The 19,982-nt window shown below is 40.2% G+C and overlaps 1 protein-coding gene and 1 non-coding gene across 2 annotated transcripts in view; one reads left to right on the top strand and one right to left on the bottom strand.

Moving 5' to 3' along the window:
- LOC146563108 (stromelysin-3-like) overlaps positions 1-9,667 on the bottom strand; it is a 35,042-nt gene extending 25,375 nt beyond the window's left edge. Inside the window, exon 1 of the mRNA XM_085295490.1 lies at positions 9,071-9,667. Within this exon, the coding sequence (XP_085151616.1) occupies positions 9,071-9,187 (117 nt within the window). The 5' untranslated portion in view covers positions 9,188-9,667. The remainder of the gene's footprint in view (positions 1-9,070) is intronic.
- A 9,352-nt stretch (positions 9,668-19,019) lies between these two features.
- Positions 19,020-19,091, top strand: trnac-gca (transfer RNA cysteine (anticodon GCA)). Its single transcript has one exon. It is a non-coding gene; the product is annotated as a tRNA-Cys (tRNA).
- Positions 19,092-19,982: the final 891 nt, after the last annotated feature.

The raw sequence follows: 19,982 nt of genomic DNA, 5'->3' as shown, positions 1-19,982 counted from the left end.
AAGTTACAATCTTTGCCTGGTTGTTTTTCCACCCCTGGTCGTTATCATCTCAGGTGTTTGAACATAATAACGATAGCTGTTTTGCTGACAGGACAACACGAAGCCTCTGTGGTTTGTGTTGATGACGGGGATTTGAACTGTGAATCACCTGGACACCAGCCAACCCCGGGCTCTAAACGAGACAGTTTAGACTGAAGCTGCCCCCCACCTGATCCCAATCACATCAGTGCTGAGGTGAGCGAGTGTCGGCTTTCAGGGTCGTAAAACTATACCTGGCGCTGGGTACACGGGGTTGGGGTGTGGGGGGCACTGCTTGGTCATTTCAAAGAAATCCTGTTGAAGACTAAGCCTCCCCAGCTGTGTGTCAAATGGACTGTTTGACCCGCGTGACCCCGCAGTCATAAATGTGCCTGATTCCTAACAGGTTCACTGACGTTCAAGGTTAAACCCAAGCACAGGTATTATCTTCACCTAAATGTGTTTTAGTTTGTACTCGAGATGATATCTTAGCCGATGTCGTTGATGAAATGCAGTGAAACAGAATCTGACGTATTATTTTTCCCAGTTAGAAAACAAGCTGATGGATTTTTAATCTTCAGCAGATAAAAAGTTAATTTCAGACTCAGAGTGCAGCTCCAAACAGCATATATTTAACCTAAAAGAAGAATCTTTGGAAAACAATGAGTTTTTTGGGGGTATTTTTTAGGATAAACGTGTTCTGTCTTACCAACATTTTAGGTTGAGCTCAGTTATATGAAAGACCGCTTTGTTTGATGCCACCTCCACAACTTTGCTGATGAGACTTGGATGTTGCAGGTGTGCACACACAGACAATGGAAATCCTGCCAGGAGAGTGTGTGATGATGTTTGAGAAAGAAATGAAAAACTACCTTCAGGACAATTAATCTGTCACTTTCTGCTGAGAATGCAAGTTAGCGATGAGACACGAAATCTCCAAAAAGCCCGAAGGTGCTCACTCACGCTGAGAGCATGTGGAGGGGGTGTGCGATGGTGGCGGCGAAGGGGGTCATCCGTTACATGCACGGACACATCTAGCTTCTGGTTACAGTGTTGACAAGATCTGCAAGAAGCAGTGCAGGAGATCTGCGAGTGGTATTTAGAGAGCACAGAGAGACAAGTCTGGGCACGGTGCGTCTGAAGAGCGTCTCCAGTCTGACAACAAATCCACCACAACCCCCCGCCGGGTCACTGATGTGACAGAGAACCTCCAGGGAGATGGTTTCCACTCGTTTGAAGAAGAAAAACACTTTCATCCACAGCACATCTTCACACGAGCAGAGAGGTCCCTCAGTTAATATGTTACAGACATTTGGGAAAGCTGTTAGTGAAAGCACATGCAACTACTTCTGGAGTAGTTATTCCAACTTCATATTTTTTAACTGAAGAAGGAAATTACCAGAGGAATGTACCTGTGATTACTTTAGTTTATATGTTTATACTTCAGCTTTTTGTGAATGTTTAATGACTGGTTTAACTTTAAATTTTAAAGCCAGGTTTCTGCTGGGCCACTGACATTCCTTAGTGTCCTTTTGTATAGTCTTTGACAGACACAGAGCATAGACACTGATCGAAGGAGAGTTCCTATTATAAATTTAACTCTTTTGTTCAATTTCATACTATTTATATAATTATTTCACCATCACAGCAGACAAAACCTTTCAAACGCTAACAAACACAGCTGGAGTCAAGAAATGCACCTCTAAAATACTGAATAAAAGTCTAACACAGTAAAAATGTTACAATTACCAACCAAAAAAGCACAAACGTAGATACTCACTCACTTTTCTCTGCATCTGAACCACACTCCATAATACCATGAAAAATATACTATTTTATGCCTAATTTAAACTGTGTTATCGCTGGCATTTTTCATAGATTCAGCTAAAGAAATGGGGGGAAATGTGTTTTTGTGTTGAGTTGCTATAACAAAGTGCTAAAAGATACTATTTGAAATTGTTACTTTGCTCAGTCGTCTGTTATTGGAAAACACAACATTATTTCATCACTTAAATTCGGTGTCTTTTTATGCTTCGATGATTTATAGTCAGAGTTTAGGACAGCCAGTCTCCTTGGAAGCAAAATATAAAGAAATAAGGAGTGGCTCAAGATTTACTGTATATATTTGCCAGATTTGTTAACTGTAGTTTTAGGATAGACATTGTTTTTATTAAAAAATGCATCTGGGGGAGATTCTTCTGAAAAAGTCACATTTTTATAGACCCTTTGCTTCAGTACAGCAGAGTGAATTACGTCCACACAACATGTGTTTTGAATAAGGACCGTAGAAAATCTATAACTGCAGCTTAAGTATAAAGGAAATTGGCTACATAAAACAAGGAAATTATAAAATTTGATATGAAAACATCTTCTTGAAACTCAGAGAGTAGCACAGACTGGTGAAAAGGAAAAAGGACCCCAGGGTGAAAAAAAAAAAAGTTTCAAAGAGGCGACAGGTGATGCTGCCAGTGCTTCAAACAATGGTCTTTTTTATGGCAGAAAAACAAGAAGTGTAAAGATTTTTTCATCAACATGATATCTGAGTATCCAAAAGAAACAGTCTAAACCTAATCCAGATAACAGGAAGTAAGTCATAAGTGAGTGTTTACTTGAGGAGACAGATAAGGATTCAATTTGAAGGGTGTGCTCTTACTGAAACAACGGGGAAAAGGATTGCTTACAGTAGGAGAACATTTATTGTACTAGATGGGGGGTGGGGGTGGGGATGGTGGGAGTATAACAATTTTTCATCAAGAAATACTTTGTTATCTTCCTTCTTACTTCGCTAATCCAATTTATCTTCTGATGATCAGAAACACCCGGCAGTTGAAGGTGATACAAACCATCTGGGCATCTGCTTGAATCTCTTATCTTTCCTGTCAAGAAAAAAACCCAAAAGGCTTCCTCATATGACCTCAGACTCGCAGATCTCCTGTTCGCCTGGCCGCAGGATGATTTCACTGCTGATTGTGATTATTAATTAGAGAAAACCCCCAGGAGAGCCAACTACCAGGAAAATCAGCTGGCTTTTCTTTAAGGTTACTGTGGTGTGATTTGCTATTCGGCTTTTAGAGAAAAGTAAACGACACAAGTAAGACGTGCCAGAGTTAAAGTGAGGACATCAGGTACAAGGCTTCAACATCTGGACTATAGTTTGAACAGGATTTCTTTCCAGAGAAGGGAAAAATCCTGCAGCAAGGCACCAAACTTCCTGTTTAAAGGGGGTTCTTCTGCCCCGCTGTTGCCAAGTGCATGCACACTGGCTGTTGCTGATCTTGCTCTGATACTGTTTCTAACTTTTGTTGTGTAAATAAATTTTAACTGAGCATTGCTGTAAGCTACAGAAACACCTCACACGTACGGCAAAGAAGGGCCAAACACAACATGTGTGCAGTCTAACTGAACTTAAACGATAACATTAAAGAGTCCTGGATGTCCAATAAGCAGTGGCCTTTTCAGTAGCTATGCTATGCTACCTGAATTCTTTTCCTTACCTGTTTCTGAGCTGCTGTGGGTTAAAAATCTTTAAAATCTTTGTTATGCCTTTCAGCCTTCAATCTTCTCCTCCTCTTTTCTAGCTAGATGCTACTACTACTGCTCTGCAAGCTTCTATAATTTGGCTCATAGACAGTAGAAAAGATGCACGTAGCCTACAGACCTGAAAAGTGAAGCCAATAGGGAAGGGCATGACAACTTTTTTACCAGCCAGCGGGGGGCATCACCTTTCATTGAGACATGACTCCAGCTCATGTGATCCATGAGCTCTGTAAACTCTTCCCTGACGACTGTGGTCACTTTTTTTGCCATTTCACAAATCACAAATTATTAGCCAATGAGCATGTGCAGTGCCCTGTTTCTCGCCCCTCGCTCATCACATCTGGTTTCAAAACACCAAGATGGCGACTGCAAAAATGCTGTGCTCAAGGCTTCACAATTACAGAACTTCACCACCGACTGATGTTCAGCCTGCATCAGTCACGACTACTTAGTGTACGGTTCTAACAGAACAAACAGCAAATCTGGCACCAGAAGGTGTTTAACTCTTGAGAAGAACGTATGCGCTGTGTCTAACAGATGTGATTGATTGGTCACGTTCCTACCACAGATTAATCAGGCTCAAGTTTTATTGGGGACTGGACCAGTAAAATCCAAATATTGTTCAACAGATTTGTTTTTACAGTAACGCAGTTTGAGCTTTAGCACCAACCTGAAACGCTGCATGCCAATACTAACAAGTGGGTGACATCACTATATACAGTCGCTATATATACTTTTATATGTAGGCTATGCACTCATAACCTTTTTGGGTGCATGAGCAGTGCTGCTCGAACTGTGTAAATTGAGTTTTCAGTTGTTCTTTATTTAGTTTAAGACAACAAAACAACAGGTGAGACCTGCTCCTAAAACACCTGAGACAGAAATCCATAAATCCATCTTAGAGTCTTAAAGACTTTATTATGAATACTTTATAAGTGAGAATCAACAGATTTTTCCCACATTACAATATTATTGCAACGCTTCCCTCTCGGTGACATATTATTGCGATTTTTAATATATTCTCACATGCTGAGTGCATTATGGTGAATTACTGCTTAATCACATTTTTTCAACTGCAAATTATGTCCTCAAAGTAAAACTTTGTCTTTATCTGTTTTATCTAATGAGATAAAGTTATCAGATTTCAGTTATTGTTTTCACTAACACCTAAAGACTAAAGATGGAGTCTGTCTGATATCAGTCTGTGATTACATTATTTTTTGATGCCTCGCTGAATTTGTAGATTTCCTCACTTAGAAACAAATAAATAATCTCTAATTTCATTTAGTTCTAGTTTATTTTGAACCAAGACGAACAAAATATCAACCAAAAATCCATAAATAACACATTATATAAAAGTTCTGAACTGATTTGGGTGTCATTTTGTGACATACGTATTTGATGCCCTAGAATTCAGCCAGAACTCCGACTCCCAGAATTCTGTGTTGGAGGTTTTTCTGTTGAGCCGATTTAATGTAGATTTGCTAACATTAACTCATAAATTTGATGAATGAAATGAACCCTGTTATTCATAGTAATCCCAGAATATTTTAATAAAATAATGATAATTGGTGTTCCTGTATTGCCACTCAAAATATCACGATACCATTGCTATATCGATTTTTTCCCCCAACCCTTTCCATAAAATGTTTGCCTCGAGGCACGCTGCTTAGGTTACAGCCTCGATGTCATCCAGCTTTCTTGCATCTACACTTGCATCTAACCAGAAACTGCTGCAGGTGGGCAACTGGTTCATGTGCCGCTATGACGAGCTCACCAAGGCTGCAAAGTGAAACTACCTCCTGCAGCAACAGTCCAAGAGTATGAAGTCTGATCTTGTGTGTGCACACCTACTGCCCCACTACAGACACAAATACAGTGTAATTCTCTGGGAGACATTGCATTCAGTCAGTAGAGTAACCTGAACTGGAAATATAAAGGTCTGATACCCTCCACCTCCTCTCACCTTATCAGTAAAGGATTCAGAATGAGGCTCCTCCTCTTAAATAACAAGTTTTTAAGTGTATCCCCTTCCTGTGGTGTCTCATTCGACAATTTCAGCCCGCTGCAGCTGTGACCCAGATCCGCTTGATGGGAACCTAGGCTGGCTCTGATGTCACCATTGCTCTCACGGTTCCCCGGCCAATCCCTTTGCTTGAATGGCATCAACGTGATGGAAAAAAACAGACCGGGAAAACCAAGGGGCACTCCGGTTTTGCTGACAAAAGCGAAATGCAAACAGTTAGCTCTTACGGCCCCCTTACCCCAGAGAAAACAGGCGCTATGTATCCCACTGCCCTGAATGCCACAGACACACGGGCCTGCCCGGGCTTGTGTGATCGCTCACTCTGTTGTCAAAAAACAGAGAAAGAGAGAAAAAAAGTGACAACACTGCAGATTACAGTTTCCCATGAAATGACCAGGAGTCATAAAACCATTTTCGCCACAGGTGCAACATAGTTCTGACAATGTGTTGCTAGTATAGCAATATTTCTTCACACCGTGACAATGTGTCATAACAACACTGCAGTGATCTGATGTCTGATTACTTTAAATTAAAAAAGAGGAAAGAATTGAAAGAATGTGGAAAACAATATGTGAAATTATTCAAAACAATGGAAGCACAACAGCAGGTTAACATGTCAGGCTGCGATCAGCTGACCAATGCTGCTAGCTCAATATTCACTGCTCTTTGTGGATTTAGCCAGCTATACTTTACTCTGACTACCACCAGTGGGCAACGGGTGAAGTGTTTTGCCCAAGCACAATGACCGAGCTTGTCCAACCCGGGGCTTGAACCGGCAACCTTCGGATTACAAGGCAAATTAGCAGTAACACGCAGTCAGTAACAAAGATATGCATAACCCAGACCCAGGCCCCACACTTTGAGCTGTAATCGGGTCCTGCTGAACCGTCCTCTTTACATCATCCTAAATGTCTCCTGTAATTCAGTGGGAGAAAAGTGTGGCTAAAGAACTTGCCTCTACCAGTGAGAGGAAGTTACCATAAAGTAGAGCAGACATCAGATCATGGATAGCTCTTCTGTCTTAGACAATACTGCTCCACTGCTTAAATAAAAAATCTTGTTTACTATTAAGAAAACTAGAAAAGAAATACTGGGTATCTTCTATTATTGTAAGCAGATTCATGTTATCTTAATTTTTCACTTGAATTCTTGATTTTTGCTGCACCCTAAACAGCCATTAGAAAGTTACTTCTTGCTTTAACTTAAAATATTGAATGTTGAAAATGCTTAAAGATTATATGACTGTTTAGACTAGTTTCCAGTTGTGTAGCAATGAACGTATTCTGTCTGCTTGTTGCAAAAAGTACTCAGACTGTATAGAAATCGATGAAGAATTGGACCCTACTCTTTACTTGCTGATGGTATTTGCTGATATCGCTGTTAGTATTTGTGACAGCTGAAAAAGGAAAGTTTTATGTAAAAAAAAAAAGAGCCGGGAGAAACACCATTCAAACATATAATGAGCTGATGTTGCATAGTTTGTCCACCAGAGGGCACTCTGCAACTTCCCTGTGTTTGGACTAGCACAAACACAGTAACCAGCTGCCCTAAGCCGAGTCAGGCAGAGTGTTAATGGGTAATCTTGTTGTAAAAATAAAACATTATTTTTAAGCTGCATTGTCATATAATTTCATTTATTTAATTCTTAAATAACTACACATAACAGATATGAGTGAAATCTGTTTATGTTGTGCGTGCCTGAAAAATATCACTTCCTGGTAATAAATAAAAGGCCCTCATTCCAGGATAAATATTAGGGAGAGGACGTGCTACCAGTGTAGTTATCAAGAGCTCAGTCGGAGTTACAGGCAATTGGAAACCAATGACAACATATTTATAAATGCTGTATTCCAACCATACCAGTAAATCATGCCAGGGCAGCAGTCACTGGCACGAGTCCTGAAGACTCGTACAACAAAGTGTATGAACCTGCTACCAAACTAGCTTGCTGTTATGGTAGACCAGTCCTGGCATGTTCTCACCTGATCAAGGACCTGGTGTTAGCTTGGATTAAGACCTTTACAGGAATAGCTTTCCCTGCTTTAAAGTTCAAAACTCGCCATTGCATTTCTCATGAAACAATTGGTTGTTATTTCCCAGCTGACAGATACACTTGCCTTAAAGTATTCTTATTTCTCTGGAAATCTCTTGTCAGGAAATCTTTACATCTTGTGCTGTGCAACTTTTGTCCAAATTGCACTGTGTGTAAAACATAATGCACATTATTTACTCTACACATCTGAAAATAGGTTAAAAAATTCTTGTTAACTTGTAATCAGCAGAATGTAATCATTATTCCGGGTAAGGATTACGTTCTTCTCTGTAACTGCATATGCGAGCTGCCAGATTGTTTTGATAAAATGCGTTTTTGCTGTATACCTATAAACAGGACATTCCTTAGAACAAGCATCCGTGTTAAACAGGCCTTCACTGAGTAAATAACAGTTAAATAATCTAGAAAGGAGTCACGTGATGCAGGAGGAGCCGTGTAAATAAAAACACGGATTAAAGGAGTAGTAAACATAGCTGAATCTTAAATTACAATGCTAGAATAAATAGTTACATTAAACAACACTGCAGCATGTGGTCAAGTCCCCCATAATGGCAACAGACCAAACAACTGCTAAATTAGAAAAGCCACCACAGCACATGACAATGACAGAAAGACGCCATCATGCCGGGGCCATATGGAGGACCCCTCACTTTTATGGTGTTGTTGACAAAATGCCTTTAAGAGCTGTTATTACAGCTTCCTGCCCTGCAGACAGACTGCAGGAACCCTGCAACCTTTATTTTCTCTCTCCCTCCTCCCAAACCATCAGATCCTCATTACATCTGAGTCAAAACCAAAACACTCTGCTGTCACCCTGCGTGCATGCAATGCAGAAGACGTCAGGTTTGGCTGCAGTCACGCTCGTGGATGCTGCTGCTGAGCAGACAAAAAGTAAACAGTGATGATAGTAATTTCTTCAAAGTAAGAGCAGCTCTCGGGCTAATTACAGTGACAGGTCAACTGCTGTGCGCCCCTAAAATAGCCATTTTCTTAATTACAACACAAAGGTCATTGGTCGTGATGATTGAAAGCCACGCGCGTGCACGTGCGAGCACTTTTGCAGCTGGAGAAACACGTAAGAAAACCTGGAAGTAATTTCAAGTCAAGCCGTTTTTATGCAACAATTAATAGCGTGTTTATTCTGGAGCAGACTCTAAAGTCTGCACGGTAAAGCGGGCTATTGTGCACGACTGTGTGCACATGTGTCCGTGTGTGTTTTAGGGGGCGTTGGGGCCGATTGTAGCAGCAGAAAGAATGAAGAAAGCAAACACTGCACAGTCCTTCAAAATGAAAAGCAACAAGTCATGTTTGATACGTGCAACAGTGTCAGAGCTGAACCACTCATTCAAAGTTTACAAACTTCTGCAAAAGCACGGATGCTTCGACTCGGCGACAAGTTACAAAAATGGGGAAAAAACAGGCGTGCTCCAACTCACCGGTGCCTCTTTGTACCTGCTGGACCCCCGCGCTGGAAGACAAAGCATGACCTGTAAGTACTGCAGCGCAAAAACACAGCAGCACACGACCAGAGAAGTCCGCATCATTGCAGCCATCGGAGCCGTGGTGGTGGTGCACAGGAGAGCTGTTTTGCGCAGTGCAGAGCCCGGAGTCACACCGCTGCAGGATCTGGGGCAACTTATATAGACAGATTTCTTTGTTCTCAGTTTTTTTTCTCCAGATAGACTTTCTTTTTTTTCTTCTTCTTCTTTTTTCTACAGCCCCGGGCTGATAATACCACCCGCTACCATGTGACTCGTAACCCTTTCACTGCCACGCCTGTCAACGCAAAACAGATGATGTTGATGGCTTTGGGATTTTCACCCACCTGTTATTTTTTATTTATTTATTTCAGAGACAAGATTAAGTTTAACCCAGGATTAAGTTTAAGTGGGGAAAGTGCATGAACTATAAACTCAAACACATGTACAGCGGAACTATTCAGTACTTTTAGAAAAAATGCAATGCGATTATTCTGAAAACAAGATGAAATAAGAGTGAGTGGGAGAATTTTTTTTAAAACTTAATTTCCATAATCACGCAGGTAGCATGTAATCGGCTCTGTCTGTCTGTTTGTTTGTTCGCAGTTAACACTTTTCAAGATATCATTTTTAAATTCTGTGTGATGGTAAAAACCAAAAACAGCCAGAGCTGATTTATTCTTCCTGAAAATATGTTCAAGGTCAAAGTCAAAGTGATCTACAGCAAATGTGAAAATTAATAATCCCACTTTTTAAACATTATCCTCAAACTTCACATCAGTATACTATTGAGTCATATACCATATGGAGAAAACTGTACAGCACACTTTTTATTAAAAAAAAAAAAAAAGACCTACAAGATCACACTGGCGCCATAAAGTTGGCAAATTCACACAATGCATGAATGTATCTTCAAACCTCTTTTACGTTACAGCTTATAGAACCAAAGTTTTCAGCCAATTTGGCTCCGACCATATGTGCAAAGATAATAAAATAAAAACATTTCAATATGTAATTCTTCAGTGTCACAGGTCAAAGGTCAGGGTCAGGTGAATTAGGAAAAAGCTTTAGTTTCCATTGGATGATGCCCTAAAAGTAACGCAATAGATTATGTTGATGTCATTGGGCGACGTAAGCATTTTCTTTGTTTGAGATCTGTAGAATCTGATTTTTCAACACATAAATGTATGAATTCACAATAACACACAAAGATTAATACACTACTAGATTTCCGTAGTACCAATCCTGACATCAGCACTAATAATCTATAAAAACTGTTGATATCATCGCATTGTAATAAAAAAAAGGCTGACATCAGCATGTTGTAATAAGAATATCATAAAACATCAGAGTTTTAGGATTGTGTTCGGCCTTCTGGTGGAATGTAATGGTATCACATGCAAAGCAGGTGTGATTTAAACTTTTTGTGTTGCCTGACACCAAACCCCCTTTTCTTGGTAACATTATGGGTGATTGTGCCAGCACATTATTGTGTTAGGTTAGGGTAAGCACTTATACAATGACATAATTCTGAGTGCATCATTAAGAAATAAGACTCTGAGTTCATTTCCAATAAGTGTTATTACTAAAGATTTAAAACCTGTAAATCAGGGTGTCCTTACTTTCACAAAATTCCCTTATTGTTGGAAGTGGCTGCAGTGGAACTGCTGCCAATCTCACCTCTGACTGTCATGTCATGGAAACGTTATTACTACATTAGCTACAAACACCTGGAAGGGGTCCAGCCAGAACTCTAGAAGCTTCAGGTGGGTTTAGTGGGTCACTGGTGAGGACTGGACCTCAAAGTTTGTAACATTTAACTAAACAAATGAAAACTTTGTGTCTGTACATGGTTTTTAATACTCTATTAAAGCGTAACATGTCTAAAAGTAGACTTGTAAGTGATAACACTGGACCTATATGACCTTTATAGATGAGTGATGTACCCCAAGGAAGAGAGGTTATCCAGAGATTCCACTGGATTCAGTGTAGAGTCTGTAAACATATATAACTGAGTCATTTTAATTGTAATAAAGCTTAAAGTTGTGTATGAATAAGGACAGGCCTCCTTTGATTGACTGGTGTGCCAAAAGATATAACTGATAGATGTCTGCTTTTACACACCTCTGATTATTTGAGCTGGTTTTCTGTCCACTGTTTCAAGGTTGTGAACACTGCTGCAGTCTATCCTGGCTGCCATGGGGCAAGAGGCGGGTCACCTGTCTGTCACAGCGCTAACACATTGAGAAAGACAAACATATGACCAGCTACGAATGGCCAATTAACCCAACATGCATGTAGTTGGACTGGGCGAGTGAACACAGGGAGGAGGTACAAACCCAACCTCTAGACTGCCACGTCGCCCGCTTTGGAGCATTTTAATGCAATTTTGTGACAACTAATATGAAATGATGTGTTTATTGTAATAAGAGCCCTGTTTGTGTGTGTGTGTGTGTGTGTGTGTAATTGAACAACTTAATAGCCAAATAATATCATATAGGCAGGTCAGAAAACATCAATTTAAGATAAGATAAGATAAGATAACCTTTATTAGTCCCACACGTGGGAAATTTGTTTTGTCACAGCAGGAAGTGGACAGTGCAAAGGTTATGTAGCAAAAATTAGAATACAATAAGAATAAATACAGTACACAACTGTACAGAATAGAATAAAATAAAATACTATATACAGTAGAATAAAATAAAATAAATATACAATAAGATAAAAATAGAATACAAATACAAATACTATATACAACTGAGTAAAAATACAACGATGACAGAAAGGATTATTGCACTTAGTATTATTGCATATGTATGGATGTGTGTGCTTGATCAGTTAAAGTCTTTATTATGGAGTCTGACAGCAGTGGGGAGGAAAGACCTGCGAAATCTCTCCGTCCCACACCGTGGGTGCCGCAGTCTCCCACTGAAGGAGCTGCTCAGTGCTGTCACAGTCTGCTGCATGGGGTGGGAGATGTTGTCCATCAGGGATGACAGCTTAGCCGCCGTTCTCCTGTCACTCACCACCTCCACTGGGTCCAGAGGGCATCCTAGAACAGAGCTGGCCCTTCGGATCACCCTGTTCAGTCTCTTCCTGTCCCCAGCAGAGATGCTGCCGCCCCAGCAGACCACGCCATAAAAGATAGCAGAAGCCACAACAGAGTCATAGAAGGTCTTCAGGAGTGGGCCCTCCACTCCAAACGACCTGAGTCTCCGCAGCAGGTACAGCCTGCTCTGCCCTTTCCTGTAGAGGGCGTCTGAGTTATGAGTCCAGTCCAGTCTATTGTTCAGATGAACACCAAGGTACCTGTAGCTGTCCACAGCCTCAATGTCCATACCTTGGATGTTCAGTGGTTGCAGTGGAGAATGCTTGTGCCTGTGGAAGTCTACCACCAGTTCCTTGGTTTTACTGGGCGTTGATCTGGAGGTAGTTCAGCTGGCACCAGTCCACAAAGTCTTGGGTCAGACCTCTGTACTCCTTGTCGTCCCCATCAGTGATGAGGCCGACTATTGCAGAGTCATCAGAGAACTTCTGCAGGAAGCACTGGGTGGAATTGTGGGAGAAGTCTGCAGTGTAGATGGTGAAGATGGTCAATTTCATTGACTGCAAACTTTATTCCAAAACAGTTTTGTTTCATAAATGCAAACTAATTAAATTCATGCGTGCTTCACTTTAATGTAGCTAGCAGTAAAGCTCTAGCTAACAATTTACATAAAAAGCGTGCTTGCATGTGGTTTTCTCTCCTTGTGGTGTCATAGTTGACCCATCATTAATACATTGTTCATTACTACATTACAGCATTAAATATAACACTGATAGATTAATCCTATTAAATCCATTAATAGAATTTTGTATGAGTAATCTGAATTTGTAAAGTAATTAGTAACTGAAGTTACAGTGACCCCTGTCTAGGGCAGCCCTGTGACACCTGTGACAGCTGTGGCTCCAGCCCCCTGCAGCCACGAATTGGATAAGCTGTGAATGGATGGATGGAAATCGAAGTATTTTAGTTGCACAATTTAGCTTGTACTTGTTGTACTTTGTTACTTTCCAGTACTGCTAATATTTGCCCAATAGAGTTTGATGAAAGGACACTTAGTATGATAATACTTGACCTCTTAGGGAGGAGTATGAGTGAGGTGAAGTTTTTATAGCAATTCAAGGAGTGTGTGAGTGTGTGTGTTGACGCAAAAATACTCCCTTCGTGAGGAAAACCTCTTTGTGAGCCGGTGTGAGAACACTTCTGTAATTATAACCACTAATAGCGGTAAAGAATTTAGCAGTGCCTTTCTGTGTAATGACTGTCAGGTTTCTGAAGGCTATTTGAACGTGTAAAAGGGTTTCAATAAAATCTGATTGGCTGACAGGGAACTGCAAGCCCTGCACCACATCAGGCCTGTTATCTGCAAGTGTAATGACAGAGAAAAAGGAAAGGCTCTGTAAGAAAGTAACACTACTCATTTCTGGACAGGAGACTGTAATTAATGTTACTGCATGCAGATGAATTACGTAAACAGGCTGATTTAAAGCTTGCACTGGGCTGATGAGAGTATATATAGAGAGAACCACAGCACGACACGGTTGTTTTTGTCCACGGTGACAAATTAAACTGTAACTGACAGTTTAATTAATTAAACTGTAACATTTATTATGATTAAAAACAAACATTTGAAATTTCAAATCCTATAATGAATAACACCGAAGTCTTTCAATGTAAGAAACCTTTATTCTTTTGAGCATCACAAACTTTCAGGGGACACCCAAAAGTCCAGTTATTTTACAAAATAAATTTGTATTTTACGCACTCTATGCAGTCCGGCGATAAACATTGTGAATCCCAGGAGTTTGTAGAACCAAGTTCAGCAGTAAAAACTTGAAGTAAATATTTTATCGTTCTCTCACATCACTGAGGAGGAATTTTGGCCCACTATTCTTTGCTGCTTCAGTTCATTGAAGTTTCCACACATTCGTTTATTCACAGCTCTCTTAAGGTCCTGCCAAAACCTTGATTGTGCCTTTGCAACATCTTCTTCTTCTTTTCCTTTTCAGCCATTATGTTGTAGATTTGCTGCTGTGCTTGGGATCATTGCTCTGTTGCATTACCCAGTTTTAGCCAGGCTTTAACTGTCGGACAGCCTCGCATTTGTCTACAGAACACTTTGGTATCCAGACGAGATTAGACTCAAGCTGTCCGATCCTCACACCTCCACTACAGCTTGACAGTTGGTATGAGGTGTTTGTGCTTATATGCTGTGTTTGGTCTTCACTAAACAAAGCATATAAGTACTGTAAATTGTGTGCAAATGTAATTGGGACACAGTATGTGGTGCTTTTGGTCCAGATGAACAGAATCAACCTTTTAGGATTTACTTACCTGGATGATTGAGCACAGATCAAGACATTTATTTAGATGCAATTTTGCAAACCTAAGGTGCGCTGCCGTGGTCTGTTTAGTGAGAAGAGCCTTTCTTCTAACAACTCTTCCAAAAAATTCAGTCTTTTTCTTTTTGCACTATCACAAAGTTTAATATTTAACATGCAAACTGAGGCCTGTAGAGTCTGGGATGTAGCTGTTGGGTTTTCTGCAGTTTCTCTGAGTGCGGTCTGATCTTGGGGTGAATTTGCTGGGACGTCCACTTCTGGGAAGATTGTGGTGTTGTTGTAACATAGACTGGAAAGCTTCAGACAATCAAAAACTGTCTAAATGTTTACTTTTTAGAGGTAGTGAAACTTCAATTAGTCAGGTGTGTTTGATTAGCTCCAAATGGCTGATACTGTCCTACGTTTTTGTAGGAATGCTTTCCTGTGAAAATTTCTTTCTTCACATGACCGTAAATACCAGCAAGGCATAAAATGCTGGAAATATTTTTGACTCCCAGGCTTTCTAGTAAATAATATAACCACCAGCCTGTCACATGTGCCTGCAAAATGCTTTTCAAAATGACTAAAAACTTGGGGGGAAACATTAAACTGAATAGAAGTAATGAAAGGCTGTGTTGAAACATGAATTTCAAGGGTACAAATTGATGTCTTAGAGTAAGATGGGCTCTTTTCTCCCCACAACCACTTATTTAGAAAAAATGCTTACGCTGCAAACCGGAGCTCAACTTTTGCTAATACGGTCACATGTTTTTACTCACTGGCACTTCATCAGCATGTGATATAAAGCCATGGTCGGAGATAACAAGCTTTTGACATGGAACTGATAAAATCTGTGGTGCCAAGAAATGCTTTGATAGGCAAAAACTGAAAAATATGTTATCTATTAAGTTCTGCCATCCACAGAAAGATGAAAATTGAAAAGGAAAAGAAAGATGGTTATTAAATTTAGATTTAAGTGACTAGAATGATGTATGGTTTCCCAGATATAAGCAGTGGATCAGCTTTCCTACTGGCTCATTTTAGCCCAGTAGCCCTTAAACAGGATTCCATGAAGACAACGACCGAGATGGAGGAAGGTTAAAGAAACCATCATGTCTGCATGGAGAAGAGGATAAGATCTGGACAACTTAAAGCTCCTGTGGTGCTTTTAATATAAAGAACAACTTCACTTCTTGACCGAAACATTTCAGCCCCGATTGAGGCCATAAGCCCAAACACAAAGAAAAACCATTGTTTTTATAGTTCGGTGTCACTGGTGCTTTAACTTATTCTATTTTTAAAAGTTTGCCAGTTTACTTGGACTTCAAAAGCTGCATATTTGTCTCCATCTATTACGACAGAACCAAACCAATGAGATCATTTTTGCCTCAGGCAGGCATCTGAGAGTTTGTAGCTGAACCTCAGATCTACTGCGTTTTGATCACGCTCCATATATTTTTATTGTGTTTGAAAGAAGAGTGTTCCTGATCTCCAGCAGGTCTGTTATTTCATTCTCTCCGTACTTTCCACAAATGTGTTATTGTCTAAAGTTAGCGCATACTTAAAACAGCTCTGGTAACTGTACATAAACCTGTGCTGAGCTAGCCAGTGTCACTGTGTGAATTACATGAATGAGCACTTCCCCACAGATGGTCCCAATACATTTTGCTCCTCTGTGTTTTATTTTTCTTTTTTACAAGTGGTGGCACTGCTCCAACACATGACAGCAGCTCTCAATTAAAAAAGAAATACGCCTCAAAAGGATCCAAGTCACTGCCAAGTCCAATAAATATGAACAGGAATCTGCTGGAGTGACACTGGTCAAAGGAAACAATGGAAACTTGGCATTTCATTTAAAATGCTGATTAAGGTGCTGCAGAATGCTGATGCATGTAATTAGAAACACAGCCACCGGTAAAGGTTTAAATGCCAGCATCCAGGACTAAATGTTAACACAGGCTGCTTCAAGGTAGTTTTTCTAGTGGCTGCAGATGTGAGCCATGTGAGAGTGGCTGGACTCTGTTGTACTTGGATGGCATTACTGGTTAGTTCACTGTGTTACAAACAGTTGAAGATAAACAGAAGATGCGTCTTCATGAATTTGATAGTTGTCAAACTTTTTGAAAGAGCCAGCTGATATATTTCAGTACACACCAGTGTGCACAGAAAAGCTTCTGTCCTCTTGCATCTCATCTTTGTTTTCTTTTTATTGTTTTCTTGAAATCCAGAAAACCGTCTTCCTGGCTCTGTTCAGAACCTTCCCAAGTGGTTCCTATGTGTCTCATTTGTTTGCTTAACACTGCCGTCTGAAAAAATGTTTTCCCTTTTAATGATAGGTCATTAGTCATCTGCGCAAAAAGAAATTGGTTCTATTGATGCATCTGTCTATCCATCCATTCATCCATTCATTTATCCAGGTCTAAGTCATGGGAGCAACAATCTAAGAAAAGATGGCCAGACCTCTCGTGAGTGGACATGCCTGAAACGCCTCACCCATGAACCATCCCAGTCCGAGGGCTCACAGTTCTATCTGACAGAAAGTTTCTAAGGATTATTGCAGGGAAATTAATTCAAAGTAGTGACACATAAAAATCATTTATAATTTTGTCTGGTTGGATGTTGAAACAGTAACACACTGTGACAAAATCCAGTGATGCGCTTCATGAGTCACCAAACCAGTCCACCTCTGAATCCTCAGATTTATTTTCACATTTGTACTTTTAATCAGTTTTTACTTCTAGTCGTCTTTTTTAACAGTTTTCAGTTCATTTTATTTTCAGATTCCACACTAAGTCGACTTGTTCCAGTTCTAACTTAAAAAGGTTTTTATCATTGTGCTTTTTGTATTTTCTCCTCTAAAACAGGGATAATTTAATAGGTTCTAAGTGTGAGTATTACAGTGGACGTAATTTGTGAGGCAGTTAGGACAGAGATATGTAGGCATTACAACACACCCAACCCACCAGTGTCTCCTTGCTTTGCTTACTTTCTGCTAGAAATGAAACACAAACCAAGACATTTTTTGTAAAATTTGAATTAATTTTGATCCATGTACAGTATATAAGCTTTTTTTTTTTAAAGTAACAGAAATCTGCTAAATTCAGTAAAGTTCAGCTTTTTTTCTACTAAGATCTACTTTACCAGTTAACGTCCACATTATGAACCTGTGGTTAAGTTAACCTACTTATTTCTCATTCAGCATTTTAGGTTAAACACGTCACATCCACATTAAGGAAAACAACATCCACGATCATGCTTTTAAATATTTGACACACATAACAATCATCACAGCCTAACAGCTGCACGTTGGTTCCGGGCTTATGTCCAATCCTTATTTATGCCATCTCTTTGTAAAGGTGAAGTCAAGCCCAGGATGTTTTCAGATGAAAAGGTTCCCATCTGGTCCTGACCCAGCAGCTGGTGCCTTTTGAACGGAGGCTTCAATCTGTTTATTATCACACGCTCTGATTATGCTGATGGAGCTCCATGTTTTTCCTTTTGGTAAAAATGCAAAAACCATAAAAAATAGACACACAAACAAGTGTGCAGCGTGACATGCCAGTGACATAATGCTGAGCTGTTGTTTGCATGTGTGCGATGGTTGTTGTTCCCTTATCACATCTGCCTGAACACAAATACATATTTGAAGGGTTTTTGTATGTTACAGCATAAAAAGACCCAGCAGCCAGTTTGTCACCGCCCCTCTAAAGCGTAACAGTGAAAATCTATGGACGTTTTTCTTGATCTTAGGGTGTTTTTCTTGGCTTACTGGAGTGTTTACTGGTTACTGGCAGGAAAGCTCAGCCTCCACTGCAGAATAAAAAGAGGACAAGGATGCTGTTTTCCCAGCTGCTATCAGTAGCTTTCCTCGGGTAAATGGAGTGGGGGATGGTAGATTACCTGGACTAACTATGGAAACTGTACTTGGCAAAAGAAAGAGCCCCATTGTCAGTGAAGGCAGAGGCGGATAGTGATAGAAACCAAGAATAAACACACACAGTAGATAAAAAGGTATAAAAAGTTCTGAAAAGTGGATGTGTGGAAGTACAGTCTCAGTTTCAGGTCTTACTAAATATCGCATGGTGATCATTTTGTAAATTATATAAATAATCCCATTAGATTCAAAATGTGTGATAAACCTTCAAAAAACAGGTGAACGAGGGTACGTCTTGGGGCAAATCTACATTTTGATTGACAAGTTGTTTGTAAGCTTACAGTGTTGCTAAGTTTCTCACTGGGATTTGTTGGATCAGCCTATAAGTTGAATTGAAAGGTTCATAAACCAGTGGGTGATGTGACGGGCACTAGGCCTAACTTTTCATGCAGTTTTTGTACAGGTGGGTTCTGGGAACGAGGGATATAGCTCAGGGTTTGGTGTCTAACTGCAGCGTAGGAGGTCTCTATGCTAATTCAACTGTAACTATGATGGGATGTGTTGCGAGGGCTTTTGATGCACACTTCCATCAAGTTGAGTGATCACCTTTACCCTTCTGTTAATAAACTGCTAACCTGATGCTAAGTTTTTCAGTGCCTTCAGGCAGCTGGGGGTGTAGCTCAGTGGTAGAGCAATTGACTGCAGATCAATAGGTCTCTGGTTCAAATCCAGATGCCCCCTGAGTGTTTGTTTGTTGCAAGGATGAGGTATTTTGTCAGGGCTCATGAAACACTCCCCCTGGAACAGGTGATGATAGTGTAGCACTCAAGAGCAAAGTGGCACTTCAATTAAAAGAAAAATAAATTATGCCTTATAACTTTTTAATCTAAAAACTGAGCTGATGGAGGGGAGAGGAAGAAGTTGCGCAATGACACCTTGAAGCAGCAGTGCGTAGGTTTTAGTGGCAGCTAGTGGAGAAGTTGCAGATTGCATCCACATGGTAACCACGGGGCTGAAAAATAAAGTTGGTGTGGAACCAGCAAAGAATTGCAGTTTTTCTAATGTGCACTTGAGACTGTCGCCAAAAACAAGGCCCCTTCAACCTTTTAGTAGAAATAAGCATGGCAAAAAAGATTATCTTTCATTGGTTTATGGCCATTTCCTCCTTCACAACAACTGCAGAGAAGGGTGAATTTATTTCATCCAAAAGGCTCAAATTTAGGAGCATAGGAGGTCATATAATCTCTGTTAATTATCTTATGAATATTTTGACCTGCTGTGGCGTTTGTTTTCTTCAGAGTGAGATTCTAGCATTAATGTCACTAATAAAATACTATCTGGTAGAGCTGAAGTTAATGCATGAGGTAGGATGCCACTCATGTTTCCAAAACCAATGGTTTACATCAAGGTGATTGCGTCCATCTTTTATAGATGTATGTGACAGCAGCCAGGACCGAGAAGTAAGCTTGTGTCTCCTCTCTGAAGCTCACAGACGACTGACAAAATCAAAGCTTCATCAACACTGATCTGTGACTGCACTCAGACTACTTCTTTGCAACAGCCAATTTAAAATAGCATAGAGCAGCGAGTCGCATTATACAAGCAGGCGATGCTTGTGAAATGATTCAGGGC

The sequence above is a fragment of the Mchenga conophoros genome, linkage group LG12, assembly GCF_057382185.1.
Source record: "Mchenga conophoros isolate Kocher_MC1m ecotype Shallow Benthic linkage group LG12, M_conophoros_male_GT1.1, whole genome shotgun sequence".
Classification (NCBI taxonomy): domain Eukaryota; kingdom Metazoa; phylum Chordata; class Actinopteri; order Cichliformes; family Cichlidae; genus Mchenga; species Mchenga conophoros.
The sequence above is the reverse complement of the archived record's forward strand: the minus strand, read 5'-3'. Positions and strand labels throughout refer to the sequence as shown.